General features: G+C 58.7%; 2 protein-coding genes across 16 annotated transcripts; both read right to left on the minus strand.

Annotated features, from left to right (window-relative positions):
- Positions 1–391: 391 nt before the first annotated feature.
- TMEM89 (transmembrane protein 89) lies at positions 392–1248 on the minus strand. Its single transcript, XM_059937627.1, has 2 exons — positions 955–1248; positions 392–577 (listed from the first exon to the last, which is right to left on the minus strand). The coding sequence occupies exons 1-2, from the start codon at positions 1246–1248 to the stop codon at positions 392–394; spliced, it is 480 nt and encodes a 159-aa protein (XP_059793610.1).
- A 2407-nt stretch (positions 1249–3655) lies between these two features.
- SLC26A6 (solute carrier family 26 member 6) lies at positions 3656–13676 on the minus strand. 15 transcript variants are annotated; one of them, XM_059939580.1, is made up of 21 exons: positions 13591–13676; positions 12809–12845; positions 11593–11751; positions 11371–11510; positions 11017–11127; positions 10305–10468; positions 9943–10107; positions 9710–9862; positions 9312–9394; positions 9080–9227; positions 8694–8807; positions 8446–8523; positions 8017–8112; positions 7819–7925; positions 7583–7652; positions 6513–6605; positions 6323–6427; positions 5908–6000; positions 4900–5079; positions 4246–4382; positions 3656–4024 (listed from the first exon to the last, which is right to left on the minus strand). In XM_059939580.1, the coding sequence occupies exons 3-21, from the start codon at positions 11709–11711 to the stop codon at positions 3715–3717; spliced, it is 2466 nt and encodes an 821-aa protein (XP_059795563.1). In that variant the 5' UTR covers positions 11712–11751; positions 12809–12845; positions 13591–13676; the 3' UTR covers positions 3656–3714. The 15 variants fall into 15 exon arrangements, with proteins under 15 accessions (XP_059795563.1, XP_059795550.1, XP_059795554.1 ...); XM_059939567.1 differs by lacking the exon at positions 12809–12845 and adding an exon at positions 12919–13415 and having other exon boundaries at positions 11593–11714; positions 13591–13656; XM_059939571.1 differs by lacking the exon at positions 13591–13676 and adding an exon at positions 12937–12971.
- Positions 13677–13878: the final 202 nt, after the last annotated feature.

Raw genomic sequence — 13878 nt, forward strand, 5'->3', positions numbered from 1 at the left:
ACCAGGAGCCCTAGCTGACTCAGCCAGGTGGTCACCTCTGGGCTGCCCTCTCTGGACCACCCACATCTGCCCTGATGGCCAAGTCTTCTCCCAACACACTGGGGGCCCCTGAGGAGCCCCAGAAGAGCAGTTGTATTTATGAGTGGGATCCCTAGAGAGGAGGGGTCAGTTGGTGTGGGCAATGGAGCAGTGTGAGCCAGCCTGGGGCCCACCTGCCCAGCCATCAATGGGCACCGAGGCCTCGATGGGTGTGCTGGCTCTAAAAGTAGAAAAGGGGCACAGGGTCCAGACAGGCCTGGAGAGAGTAAGACACACAGGCCTGAGCCTGGCCCAGAGCCTCAGGCCATCCCCGCCCCAACAGGCCACCAGGCAAAGAGAGCAGTATGTTGGGTCACCCGCTCTGGGCAGGAGTCCCCTTTATTTCGGTTCGCTGTTGGGTGGCTAGACGCTGCAGATGGCCCTCAATATGGACCAGGAGGGCATCCAGCATGTGCAGGACCCCAAGGAGTAGGGCACGGTCTGAGATCGGGGCCCGTCGTTTCCAGGGTGCACAGGGGTTAGCCGTCACCTGTGGATGCTGAGGATAGGACCAAGAGGCAGGAGTGAGAACAGAGGAACGGGACAGAGGTGTGGTGGGAAGGGGGACTTAGGGTGATGGAGGATCGTGGAGGGTCTGTTGTGGCCTAGTATGGTCATGGGGCCCGTGGAGGCTGGATGAGGAATAGGGATAATAAAGAGGGAGGATGGGGTAGGGTACTACCCATGGGAAATGGCCAGGGACTGTTGGGTGTGGACAGATGTAGGGACCCTGGGGTGTGAGTGATGGGGGAGGGGCAGGGGGAGGGGCAGCAGGAGGCCCACAAGACATGAGTGGGAGGATGGGTAGAGAATTATGAGCTCATTGGGTATGAACAGAGGTAGGAGGCTGTGGGGACAGAGCAGTGCCACGCTCACCTCACTCTTAGTGGCCTGTGAGCGCCGCCGTTGCATCACCGCACGGCTGAGCATCAGCATCATGGTAGTGGCGACGGTGACCCCAGCCACTGGGTAGATGCGGTTCACCCCCAGGCCCATCCAATGGCCAGGACAGCCCAGGCTGCCCTTGCAACCCTCCAGGCTGTTTGGCTGGCACCCCCAGGGCTGTAAGTCCAGCCCCACCTGGTACCACAGGGGCCGTGACCAGGTGTGGGTGCGGACAGGCATCGCTAGCAGAAGCAGCCATGGCAGGAAGGACTGTGCGTGCAGCATGGCTGCTGCAAGTACTAGGGGCCGGAACCTGGGCGCCTGGCAACGGACAAACACTCCTCCCCCAGGGGCAGGTGAGGCAGTAGGTTCCAGCTGGGCCCACGGCTTTCAGGAGGGGCGGCCTGGCCAGAAAATATGGGGCAGGGGGCGGGATTCCAGGGCCGGGGAGGAGGGCAGGCTTGGGGCCCAGGAATGAAAGAATGCCTCCTTCCCCCTCTCCTTTCTCCTCACCTAACATACAAACCCTAAAATTCTAACACCCACAGCTCCTATTGCTGCTCTCCACCAGTGGCAGCACCAACCACAGGCCAACCAAGCTAAGCACACAGAGCTGCTCCCTGCTCCCCTATGCCCAGACTCAGCCCCATGGTCCACGTCGCAGCAGAGTGAGCACTCAGAAATGTGGGCGCGCGCTCTCTGAATAAAGCCTGAAGGCTCACCCTGGCCTATGAGGTGCTCTGTGCTCTGGTCTCCCCTCCTGCCTCTTGTAGGCCTCCCTGGTGTTCCTTGAACACACCTGCTGTTCCCTACACTAGGAGCACTGTCCTAGAAAGAGAACTCTCACGGCTGGATTTCAGCTCAAGTGTCACCTGCTCCCTGAGTCTCCCTCCCATGACCATCCTGGGTAACACAGTCCCTTCTCTTTCACGTGACCCTGTTTTATTTATTTATTTGGCCGCATTGTGGCATGTGGGATCTTAGTTCCCCAACCAGGGATTGAACCTGTGCGCCCTGCAATGGAAGCGCAGAGTCTTAACCACTGGACTGCCAGGGAATTCCTGACCCTGTTTCATTTTCTTCAAAGCATTTCCAAGTACAGGTATACCTTGGAGATACTGTGCTTCGGTTCTAGACCACCACAATAAAGCGAGTTGCACAAATTTTTCAGTTTCCCGGTGCATATAAAAGTTATGTTTACACTACACTGTAGTAGTCTATTAAGCATGCAATAGCATTATGTCTAAAAAAAAGTACATACCTTAATTTAAAAAAACACTTTATTGCTAAAAATTGCTAACCATCATCTGAGCCTTCAGCGAGTCACAGTAGTAACATCAAAGATCACTGATCACAGATCCTCCTAACAAATATAATAATAATGAAAAAGTTTGAAATACTTCGAGAATTACCACAATGTGACAGCGACATGCGGTGAGCAAATGATGCTGGAAAAATGGCACCAAAAGACTTGATTGACTCAGGGTTGCCATAAACTTTCAACTTGTAAAAAACACAGTATCGGCGAAGTGCAATAAAACAAGGTCGGCCTGTATCTGCAAGTTCATGTTTGAGGTTTACCTTCCACTCCAGTACATAGGTTCACTTAACCAGTATTTACCAAGCACTTCCTTGTGCCCGGCGTTGTTCCTGGTGCCTGGAGGCAGTGTGACAAAGGGCCCTGACTTCCTGGGCAGGGTTTTGGGGGTGGGGAAAGGACAGATGATTTGTGAACACAGAGCAGGGCACTAACACAGGCCAGGATAGAAACAGCCAGGCAAGGGGTGCCTCTGTGACTTGCAGGGCAGGGCAGCCTCTGTCCACTGGTCCAGCACAGAGCCCAGGGCCTGGTCGGGACCTGCGAACGGCAGGCTCACTTGTTTTGGCAGGTGACGTGAGCCCAGCACTGTTGCAAGCTGTTTGTGGCATTTACTCATTTAATACTCATTGAGGAACCCGTGAAGTGGGTACTATTACCATTTCTACTCTCCTGATGAGGATACTGAGGCCCAGAAAGGTTCGATCCCCCCCACCCTGGCCCCCAGTCACTCAGTATCAGCTGGCCTGAAGGCCCATTGCTGCCCACTGGGCCACATGCCCAGATGTTGGTGTTTTATGGCAGAAATCAACACGTGGTTCTTGGCTGACGGTGACCTGCAAAGCCCAGGTGATCTAATTATACAAATAAGCATTTTTCCCAGGTAAATCAATCATGCACATTCTTTCCTTTCTTTTCTTTTCTTTTGGCTGCACCATGCTGCTTGTGGGATCTTAGTTCCCCAACCAGGGATCGATCGAACCCTCACACTTGACAGTGAAAGCATTGAGTCCTAACCACTAGACTGCCAGGGAATTCCCATATTCTTACTTCTCAGTGCAGACTGGCAACACCTGTGAATACCCTGTGCTTCCTCGGCTGGTTGCTCAGGTGTTCACACCACACCCTCCAGGGGCTGCCCAGTAGCGCCAGGCCTGCTCTGCACCTTATCAGGGGTCCCTGAGAACAGGTCATTCCTGAGAAGCAGCTCTGATTCCAACCATTTTACAGCCGAGGACACAGGTGCCGAGGGCTGCGCGTGGCTGGGGAGGAACTTGGACCTGGGACGCCCCCACCCTGGGCCTAGCCCCACAGCTCTCCCTCCTGCTCCACACTCCCCCTGCCTGACCCTGCCCTCCCCGAACTTTCCCCCCAACTTCCGACCCCAATTCCCACTTTGGGGCATAAGAAGGGTCAGGAGCCAGGGCTGTGGATTATACCCTTGCCCCTGCCAAGCCCCCACCAAGCCACAGCAGAGCCTGGCATTGGGCAAACAAATCTTTATTCCTGAGGCTAAAAACATGCATGCTCCTCCAACTTGGCCAGTGCCTTATCCCAGGCCTAGAGCACTGAACTTGGAGTCCCAGGACCTCCATCCCTGAGTTATGTGCGTGCGTACGGAGGGGACTCCTGGGTGACATCTGGAGGCAGCCCAGGGGTAGGGGGTCCTCACGGGTACCCTGTCGCAACCTCCAGAGGTGGGCAGTCTCAGGCAGGGTGGCAGCACGGTCAGAGTTTGGTAACCTGGGCAGGGAGAGGAGGAGAGGCTCCTGTCAGTTTCCGAAGGACATACTACCCCCTCCCCCGGGAGCAGCTTCCTCTAAAGGCAGGAGGGGAAGGCAGTGGATCCACTGGGGGCAGACCTAATCAGAGCCATCGAGGAAGGGTGGACTTCCTGGAAATGGGGTCAGGATGGGACAAGCAGTAGATAAACAAAAAGAGCTCAGCAACAGAGGTCAGCTCACCAAAACAGGGTTGACAGGGCTGGACCTCGGGTGTTGGAGTGCAAAGATGACAGCATCGTGAACAGAGGCAAAGAGATGCTGCTTGGTGATAGATGCATCGAAGAAGTGTCCCACCTCAAGCTGCGTGACCACGGGAGCTGTAGGCAAGGAGTTGGTCTCCCCTGACCCGCAGAACCCCCAGGAACCTCCAGGCACTGGCAGAATGTCATCCTGACCACCACCCCTGAGGCTTATAGCTAAACCCCAACTCTTGACCCTTGACCCCTCCCTCCCAGGACACCTCTGACCTCCAGTTTCAGAGAAAGACTTTTTCCTTGTGCTGCCTGGCAGATTCCTTGGCCAGAATCCCCACCCCCTCCCCGGACCGCTCTTGCTGTCTGCACCCCACGCACAGTGGCAGGCAGCCATGTACACCTCCACATCGATCTCCCGGAAGTCACGGAAAATCTGTGGCAGAAAAGGGGGCCAGACTCAGAGGGAGGCTCAGGGGCTCCGAGGGGGGACTTGGGCAGGCTTGGGGGGAGGGAGTTCAGAGGGGGAGCTCAGAGGGTTGGGGGTTAGGCTCAGAGGGCTCTTGGAGTTAGTTATGGGGTCAGGGTTGAAGGGCCTTGTCCTCCCCCAAGGCCCTTCTTAGGGGTGCCCCCAGCCCCTTACATTCTTCAGGCTCTTGAGACACACAGTGTCCACGAAGGAAAGGGAGCTCAGGTCCAGGATGAGGCTGTGGAAATCTGGCTGAGGCAGGCCCAGGGTCTTCAGTGAGGACATGTCTGGGGCCTTGGCATCTTCTTGACCCCTGGCTGCTGTATCCTCTAGCTCAGTCTCTGCGCTCACCTGCTGGGAAACCAGACACACTGCAAGGGCCGCCCACGGGGGGTAAAGGCAGGGAACATACACAGACGTGCAGAGACACACAGGATCAGACGTGTAAACAGCCACGTATATGGGACATGCAGTGGACACATGAGGATATGGAGACAGGGAGCCTGTATGTAAAGACAGGAGGGACACATGGGGACACACAGGAGAGGGTGCCCAGACTCCGGGAGCACACACAGATATGCATCTACTGCTCTGTTACCTCCTGGGCCCATACTTAACAGGGACACTTAAGAAGGAAGGGCATCAGAGACCACGCCCCATCCTCAGTCAGCCAGAGTGACTGACTGAGGATGGGGACAAACCAGAAGAGACACATGGACACACGCGCACACACAGATATCCTGGCACCCTGCCTGAGTCTTTTTTTGGGGGAGGGGGGCGCTGCACGGCATGTGGAACTTCCCTGACCAGGGATGGAACCCATGGCCCCTGCACTGGGAGCGTAGAGTCTTAACCACTGGCCTGCCAGGGAAGTCCTGCCTGAGCCTCTAATTGAGATTCGTGTCCCCTTTGATCCCAGATTTTTCCCACATGCCCAATCCCTTCCCACATGCCCAATCCCTTCCCTCTGCCCATGAACACAGACTGCAGGGTCTTGTAGAATTCACAAATTCAAGGTCTTTGGCTAGGCCTCAGATTACAGATCAGAGAGCCACAAGCAGAATTCTATGGCATCTCACTAGAGATCTCCCTGCAGAGCATCTGATCCATCACTCCACTCCACACACGGGCACTCTCATCCCTGCAGCTCATGGTTGGCCGCTCTCCCACCTCCAGCCTCACCTTGGCCTTGGAGCCCTCCACATCGTTGCTCTCAATGTCTGTGACACTGGTGTTGACATTGATGGAAATGGAAGTGCCCTTGGAGGCGGCAGCCTAGGCCAGGAAAGAGGGGGACCAGGAAGGAGGTGTCCCAGCTGTCATATGACAACCAGGCCAGGCAGGTGGACCAGGAGCTGAAGCTTGGGACCAGGGCAGCCAGGCTGAAGGCTGTGGGGTTTTGACCTACTTTGGGAAGAGGTCTGTGATGGTTCACGCCATCATTGGCTTAGGAGGCGGGAGAAAAACAAAACTGCCTCCAGAACCCTGACCTGCAGGGTCGCTGGGGGCATCAGGGAGAGAGGAGGAGGGGTGAAGAATGAGGGTGAGAAGCCAGGAGGCTGGGAGAAAGGACGGGTGGGGTCAGAAGGGCCCCTGCCTGTTTCGGGAGCTTATTCTCTTTGTGAAGTCGCTTCAGCTTTAGCTCCTGCTTCCTGAGCAGTTTCTTCTTCTGGGAGATGAGGTGGTCCACGTTCACACCGCACTAGAGCAAAGGGCAGGGCAGGGGATGTGGACACTGGGGAGGTGAGAGACTCTCTGCCCCTCCCGCTGTGGACCCCAGGCCTCACCCTCTGCTTCAGCGTGTCACTGTAGAGCTCAGCGTTGGCAAAGTACATGGTGGCCGAGGAGCGGAAGACCTTCACGCCGGGGACCTCCCTGGCCTGGGGATGGGTCAGGTTGGGGGTGGCTGAGCCCTCGTCTCTCCTAGCTGCATCTTGTTCTCTTTCTTTCCTCCCCTGTGTACCCCAGTACCTGCCATCACCAACCCTCTGCTTCCCAGCCAACAGAGGCCCGGCCTGCGGCCCGTGCCCTCCCAGGAGCTGGTGGGGTCATCCTGACCCCTCAGCTGGGCCTGTCAGAGTTGCTGCTTCTTCCTCCAGGGCATCCTGAACCTCTCCCACCCCATCTCCCCTGTCCTTCTGCCAATACCCAGGCCAGGTTTCAATGGCTCTTAGCTTCCGCCTGGGTCTCCAACCCCAGCACTGGGGTCTGTTTTCTGTATGTGGACAGAGAGACCCTCCTCAGCTGCCAGCCCAGCCAAGCCTTCCCCGGCTCCCACCCCGCTCAGGACACTCCAGGTCTCTGTTCAGCCTCTGGGCCTGAACGATGTCCCTGCGCCACCCCCTACCTCCCTTTCCATCCAGCTGAGCTTCTCTCCTCATGTCCTTCCCTCACTCTGCCTCATCATACTATGCTCAGCCTTCAAGGCTCCATCAGGGAAAATGAGCTTGTTTTATTCCAGAGCCCCCACCTTTGTTCCCAGGGCTTGACGTGAGACTTCTCAGGAGGTAAAGGACGGAGATTCAGTAACCCCACTGATGAGGTCAGCAAACAGCCTCCCCTACATCCTCGTGCCCCAGATCCTGCCCCTCTACATTCCTGACCCAGGGCTACCCTGCAGGATGGGGCTTGTACTGTGGCCTCTAAGACAGACTCCTCCCCCAGGCCCTAAGGCCCCTACTCTGAGTATGGGGGTCAGAGACCCAAATTCCTCCCTCGAAATTCCAAGGACCAAAGCACCCTTAGCGCCCCACCCCCGTGTCCTTGCCAAGTACGCAAGGACCTGATAAGGGATGGCCTAGTCTGCCTCTGTCCCACCCCATCCACGCCATCCTCTGGCTTAGCCCCTGCCACTCACTTCTGAGTACTCTGCCACGTCTCTGTAAATATCTGTGTCTGGCACCTGCCCCAGGACAGAGTAGTGGGGCCTGTGAAAGAGAGTGTGAGAAGAGGGGGGCATTAGGAGAGGGGGCAATGAGGGGGTTCTAAGGAGCCTTGGGTCACCCCCCAAGATGTGGGAAAGCTGGGGGAAACCAGCGTGGACCTCACTCCCTCACCAGCTGGAATGAGGGGGGAACCAAAGGGGTGACTCACAGCTGTGTGCGGACCACCACGAGCAGCAGGGAGAAGACTACCGCAACTGCCAGGCCAAGGTCCAGGTTTAGCAGGATGGTGGCCACAAAGGTCACCAGCCAGATGAGCTAAAAACAGAAGGGTAGTAGTCAACAGGGTCTAGAAGGGTCACTGGGGCTGAAGGCCCTGACCCCTCCCCTGGGCTCCCAGGCCTCTCACCAGATCTACTCGATTTGCCTTCCAGAGGGAGCGTATGTCGGTGAACTGCATCAACATGCCCTTCAGGTTCACAATGATGGCAGCAGCCAGGACTGCCTGAGGGAGGGGGAGGGTCACCAGGAGCTACTGAGGGGTGCGGGATGCTGACAACCCTGACCAGCCGGCATGAGCCAGACTGTCCTCAAGCACCTGGGTATGACCCCGAATGACACTAGCCACCTCCTGCCCCCAGACCTAACAACTTGGGTCTGACTCTCAAAGATTCTTACCCCTGACTGTCGACTCCAAATCTCAACCCAGAGATCTCAAGCTTGAAAAACAGGGCATGACCCTGTATCCCTCCCCCTCACCCAGGCCCTGACTGACTGATCTGAGTCCCTGGCCTGGCCAAGGCCCTCAAGCCTGGCTGGGTGCGGGATGGCGGCTCACCTTGGGCAGGTCTTGGAAGAGCTCTCCAAGTTTGACGATGATAATGAGGATGAAGAGGGAGGAGATGGCTCCAGCCACCTGTACAGTGGGAGTGAGCGGGCAGATGGGTGGGCGGGAGTGTAGGGGAGAAGGAGGCGAGAGCAGGGGGAAAGGGGGAGAAGGGGGGAGGGAGGAGAGCAGGGGGTAGGACCACCCAGGCAAAGCCGTGTGCGTGCAGATGCACACCCAAGCCCACACCTGCAGCCCACCTGTGTGTTGCCCCCGGTGCTCTCCTGTACCAGGCTCCGAGACATAGAGCAGCTCACAGGGAAGCACTGAAAGATGCCCCCGATGAGGTTACTGAGGCCAAGTGCCACCAGCTCCTGATGGGGGTAGTGCAGGTGTGAGGACACATCACTAGCAGTGCGTGGTCACTGTGTCCAGGCCTACGCATCCCCAACCTCCATCCCCACTCGGTAGCCCCCAAAGACTTGGCCACTGTCCCATGTGTCCTGCTCTCCCACCCTCAGTCCCCCATGTGGCCCCAGCACATCTGTTTGCTGTTTCCCTGTCTCCCACCTGATACTCCAGCCCCCCAGGCCCTGGGGTCTCTGTACACCCGCCCCCTCCGTGTCTCACATCCCATTCCCCAGACCTGGTTGCTGTCCACCCGGTAGCCATGCCTCAGGGCGAAGATCTTCCCCAGCGAGATGGCAATGGCGAACCCAACCACAGCGATGGCGAAGGCATTTCCCACAAGCCTGGCGAACAGCTGGGGGCTGGGGGCCACTGGGGGCACCAGCCTGTGAGGGGCATCTGTGAGGCCAAAGGAACGTTGTGGCCCTGGCCACCCAACCCTCCCTGACCTGACAGGGGCCAGAGCTCACCCTGCAGGGATTTTGCCCACGACATCCACCCCAAATCTGTGCTGCAGTCCCACGCCGTAGGAGATGCCTGTGGCCCCGATGAGCTGCGGGGAGAGGACAGAGTCAGGGGAGGTAGGTGCTGGCACCACCGTTAAGGGGGATGGAGAAATCACTTTGGGCGTAAAGAGAGAGGCCTGAAGCGAAACCTTCAGAGGGGTGGGCAGAAGTCAGCGATAGGGTAAGAGATGGACACCACCATTTTGGGGAAAGGGAGATGCTGTCAGGGGCTGTCGGCTGTGGTCCCCCCAGTCCTCAGTGCCCACGCCAACTAGTCTTTAACTATCTGAGGGATGCCCACACAGCAGGGACTCCTCACTTGCCCTTCCCCCTGCCCCCCCCCCCCCCACCAGAATTCGAACCGTGAGCAGCTCCCCGGGGAGCGGCATGGGCAGTTGTCGCCGCAGCTTGTCATTCAACAGCTTCACCAGCACGAGCACCACCCCTGCCACAACTGCGGTGACCATGGTGCCGACCACAGTCTGGGGCAGCTTCCAGCAGACCTCCAGTACTGTCTGAGGGGAGGGGGGGGGGTCACAGCCAGCACTCAAGGTCCTGGGCCCACTCACCCTTCCCTCCTCCCACCCTCACTCACATAGATGAGGGACAGTGGCCCAGAGCGGCTGCTCAGATGGAGGCCAAACACATACTTGAGCTGCGAGACGAAGACCTGCACAGACGCGGCTGTGGTATAGGCTCGGACCAGAGGCTCCGACAGATAGGTGACCACGAAGCCAAAATGGACCAGGCCCAGCCCCACCTGTGGGGTGCACAGGGCAGTCAGGGGAGGAGAGGGTCCTGGGGGTGGCCAGGGCAGAGCCCAGGGCAGGTGGGATCAGAGGGGGATGAGTGATGAGGAGGAGGAAGATGGTGATGGCCAGACACTCAGGGGACCTGGCAGATGGGGTGAGGGGTGGGTCTGGCAGTCAGGGGCCTGTACTCCTGACTGCTCCGCACCTGGAAAAGGCCAACAAGGACACTGAGTGTGGAGGCCACCTGCACCCGAGCAGCATCTCTGGCCGCCACATCGACAGTGGAGTTCGAGGCCTGCAGGAAGGCTTCATCTGGAGCCAGTGATTCTGTCACACTGCCCACCATCACGGACATGACAGCAAAGGTGCCTGCGGGGGCAGATCAGGGTGGTCTGAAGGGGAGGGGGCACTGCCCTGCCCTGGAGTCCTGGTCTTAAGGGAGAGGCCAGGAGACACCCAGTTCTAGACCAATATCCTCAGACTTGCTGTGCAAATAGAGGCAGCGCTGGCAGTCAGGTATGAACTCTAAGTTCAAAGGCTCTTGAGTGTGGCTAGAAATGTTGGCCCTGTATCATCTACCTTGTCCCACCTGTGTCCACTGCCTCAGGACCACTCCCCCTGTGAAAAGTGGAATGGGGAAGGGGACATGGCCTGCCTCAGGCTCTCAGGTCTATGCCAAGTCTGGGCCCCTTGAGTTGCTTCACCCACCCATATCCTCCTGGGCCAGGGCCTCTAGGTAATCTGAATCTGTCTCCACGGTCAGAGGCCCAGTCCTGCCTGGAATAACTCTTGGGCCAGTCTCCCACTGGCCTGGCATCAATGCCTCCCTCCCTCTTCCCTGCGTTTCCTTGCCCTGCTCAGCCCTCCCTCACCCTGTCCTCCGTGGGGAATGTGGGCATCCTCCTGGCTCCACTCACCCACGGAGATGTGCCGGGAAGTGCCGAACAGGAAATAGATAAAGACAGGATAGAAGGAGCTGTAGAGGCCAAACACGGGGGGCAGTCCAGCCAGGAGGGCATAGGCCAGGCCTGGAGGTGGAATGGTAGCAATGTAGACTTGGAGGCCAGGGTCTTGAAAGGATGAGGAAATCCCAGCCCTGGGTCATGCGCCATAGTTGCAGGGGCAGGGGTCATGCTTCTGGCTTTTGGCAGAGGGGTGGGGGGAGGCGGGGGCAGGCAGTGGTTCACAGATTACTACAGGCCAGGGCCTTGAAGGGTCGGGGTCACCATCCAAGGGTTGAGGGGACAGTCTCGAGGTCAAGGGTGGCTCACCCTGTGGTAGCTGCATAATGGCCACACTCAGGCCAGACAACAAGTCACCCAGAAGCCAGTCACGCACAGGATACTGGGGTAGCCAGGCCAAAACTGGGAAGTACTGGAGCAGAAGGGCTTGGGCCCGAGCATGGGAGCACCTGGGGACACAAGGGTAGGTATCACAGACAGGGGCTACCTGAGTCCTTCCAGTGCCCCCAGTACCCCCCACCTCAGCCTCACCGAAACCAGGTTCGCCACTGGAGGGTCCCAGTTGCTGAGCTCCGGCTCCCCAGCTCCTCCAGCTGTTCTTGGTTCAGCAGTGGCCGCTCCACATGGTAATCTCGCCTCCTCAGCTCCATTGCCTGCGTTGTGGACAGCAGTGCCTGTGTGTCCCTCTGTCTGGGTGGTGAGGCCAGAGACACAGTGAGGGCACTCCTGGCCCAACCTCCCCTAGACCTCCACCTGGGACCACAGAGCCGCCCACCTGACTTTTCTAGATCCCAAGATCTAGGTAGGTCCAACCCCCCAGCTGGCTCCTGCAGGCCCTATGCCCAGGCCCAGGCAGGGGCAGTACCTGAACTTTGGCTGGTGGAAGACTCTTGCTGGGCCAAAGTCCCCCACAAAGAGGCAGCAGGATGAACACAAGCCACACTTCAGTCCAGCCCTGAGTGTTCACCAATCTAGGTTCCAGGCTGACTGTCCCTCCCAGCCCCCTCCTCCCAGCCCCAACTCTTCTCCAGCCAATCCCAGTCCAGTCCGAATCCTTATCCAGCTGCCCCACGAGCCCAGCGCATGCTGTCTGAGAGCACACGCAAGGAAGGAATCCAGCAAACCAGGCAAGTCTCTCTTCACATGAGAAGCCTCTACGAGAAGGAAAGTGTTGGGGCTAAGATTGCCCCCGGGCCTCCAGCCACAGGGTCCAGGTTGTAGACCTGGACAAGCTCAGGCCTAATCTGGGAAAGCCAGGGGATGGCTCTCACCGGGAGGGAGAGTTTTCCCCCTGGAAAGAGAAGTCCCCATTTCAAGGGGGGACAATCTCACCTGGGAATAGATCTCCGGGAGGATCTCGCCTAAGGAGAAGCTCTCACCTGACAGGAAAGTTTTCACCAGCTAGGTAAGTTCTGTCCTGAGGTGAATCTCTGATCTGCCCAGTGGCTACCACCTGATTAAGGGAAACGATCTCACTTGGGAATAGGAGATCTGGGGGGGAAGGGGGGCAGTTCTTACCTGGGGGAAGCTGTCTCAAAAACAGTTCTCACTTGGGAATAGGAGCTCTTGGAGGGGGAGCGCTTACCTGGGGGAAAGCTTTCACTAGCAGGGAAAGGTTTCACCTGCCAGGAAAGTTCTGATCTGGAGGGTATTCTCACCTAAGGGAAGCTCTGACCTGGGGGAGGTTCCCACCTGTAATGGGAGAAAACTCTCACCTGGGAATGGATCTCAGAAGGAGGAATCTTACCTGGAGGGAAGCTCTCCCCTGCTGGGAAAGGCTTCACCTGTCAGGAAAGTTCTGATCTGTGAGAAGCTCTGACCTACGGTGAGGTTCCCACCCGAGGGGCAGGAGCTCACCTGGAAAGGGCCCCTAACCTGGATGTCCCCGTTGGAGGATGCAGTGGAATGGGTGCGAGGACGATCCTCAGAGACTCTTGGCATTGCCGGCTCACAGAGATCTTCGAGCCCCGTGGCCCCTCCTCTGTGAGTCACTCGAGGTCTTTTAAGGGCTCCCCCTCCCCCCCGTCGAACCCGTGCTTGGAGGGAGGGGCTTAGATCCTTGACTCCTCCCTCTAGGAGGGCCCAGCGGCCAGAAGGGCCGGAGCGCACAATCCCGGACCAGTTGCATCCCTGGGTGGACCCAGGCCCCAGCTACGGACACTCTTGCAGCCACGTCCCGGGCCCAAACGCGCCGTACCGGCGCACCTCCTGGGGCGGGGCTCCTCCGCACACAGCCGCCGGGAGGCGGCCCCCGGCTAGCCCTCGGACGGCGCTCGAGCGGCTTTCCGCACAGCCCGCAGGGGCTGGGGTCGCGCCGGCTCCCGCCCCATCCCTCGCTACGGTTGGGCAGCCGCCTGCAGAAAATCGACAAAGCGGTAAACCGAGGCGCGGCAGGCGGGAAATGCCTGCTCCGGACTCGGCGGTACCCTTTCCGAGCTAACCCAAGCCGGGCGCCTGCTCGGGGGCCAAGGGGTGGCCCGCGCCTCGCGGACTCGAACACTGGGAACCGGGGCCGCGCCCTGCACTCACCCCGGCGCTTCCGACAGCCCCATGGCGGGTGGGCAAACCGAGAGGCGGTAGTCCCCACAGCTCGAGCGAGAGGCCGCAGCGGCCCGAAAGGCGGGGCCGGGACGGGGGCGAAGCCTGCGGCGCGCTCCCAGGGGCCAATCCCCGGGCAGGACGGGGAAGGCTTGGGCCAGTCAGCGTGCTGGGGCGGAGCCTAAGGGGCGGTCTCCCGGCGCCGCGAACCCTGAGGAGGGAGAGTTAACCCCTTCCTCCCCCTGGGCCTTGGCTTGTGCTCCCCCTCGTGGCCCGCCT

The sequence above is a fragment of the Balaenoptera ricei genome, chromosome 11 (genome assembly GCF_028023285.1).
Source record: "Balaenoptera ricei isolate mBalRic1 chromosome 11, mBalRic1.hap2, whole genome shotgun sequence".
Lineage (NCBI taxonomy): Eukaryota > Metazoa > Chordata > Mammalia > Artiodactyla > Balaenopteridae > Balaenoptera > Balaenoptera ricei.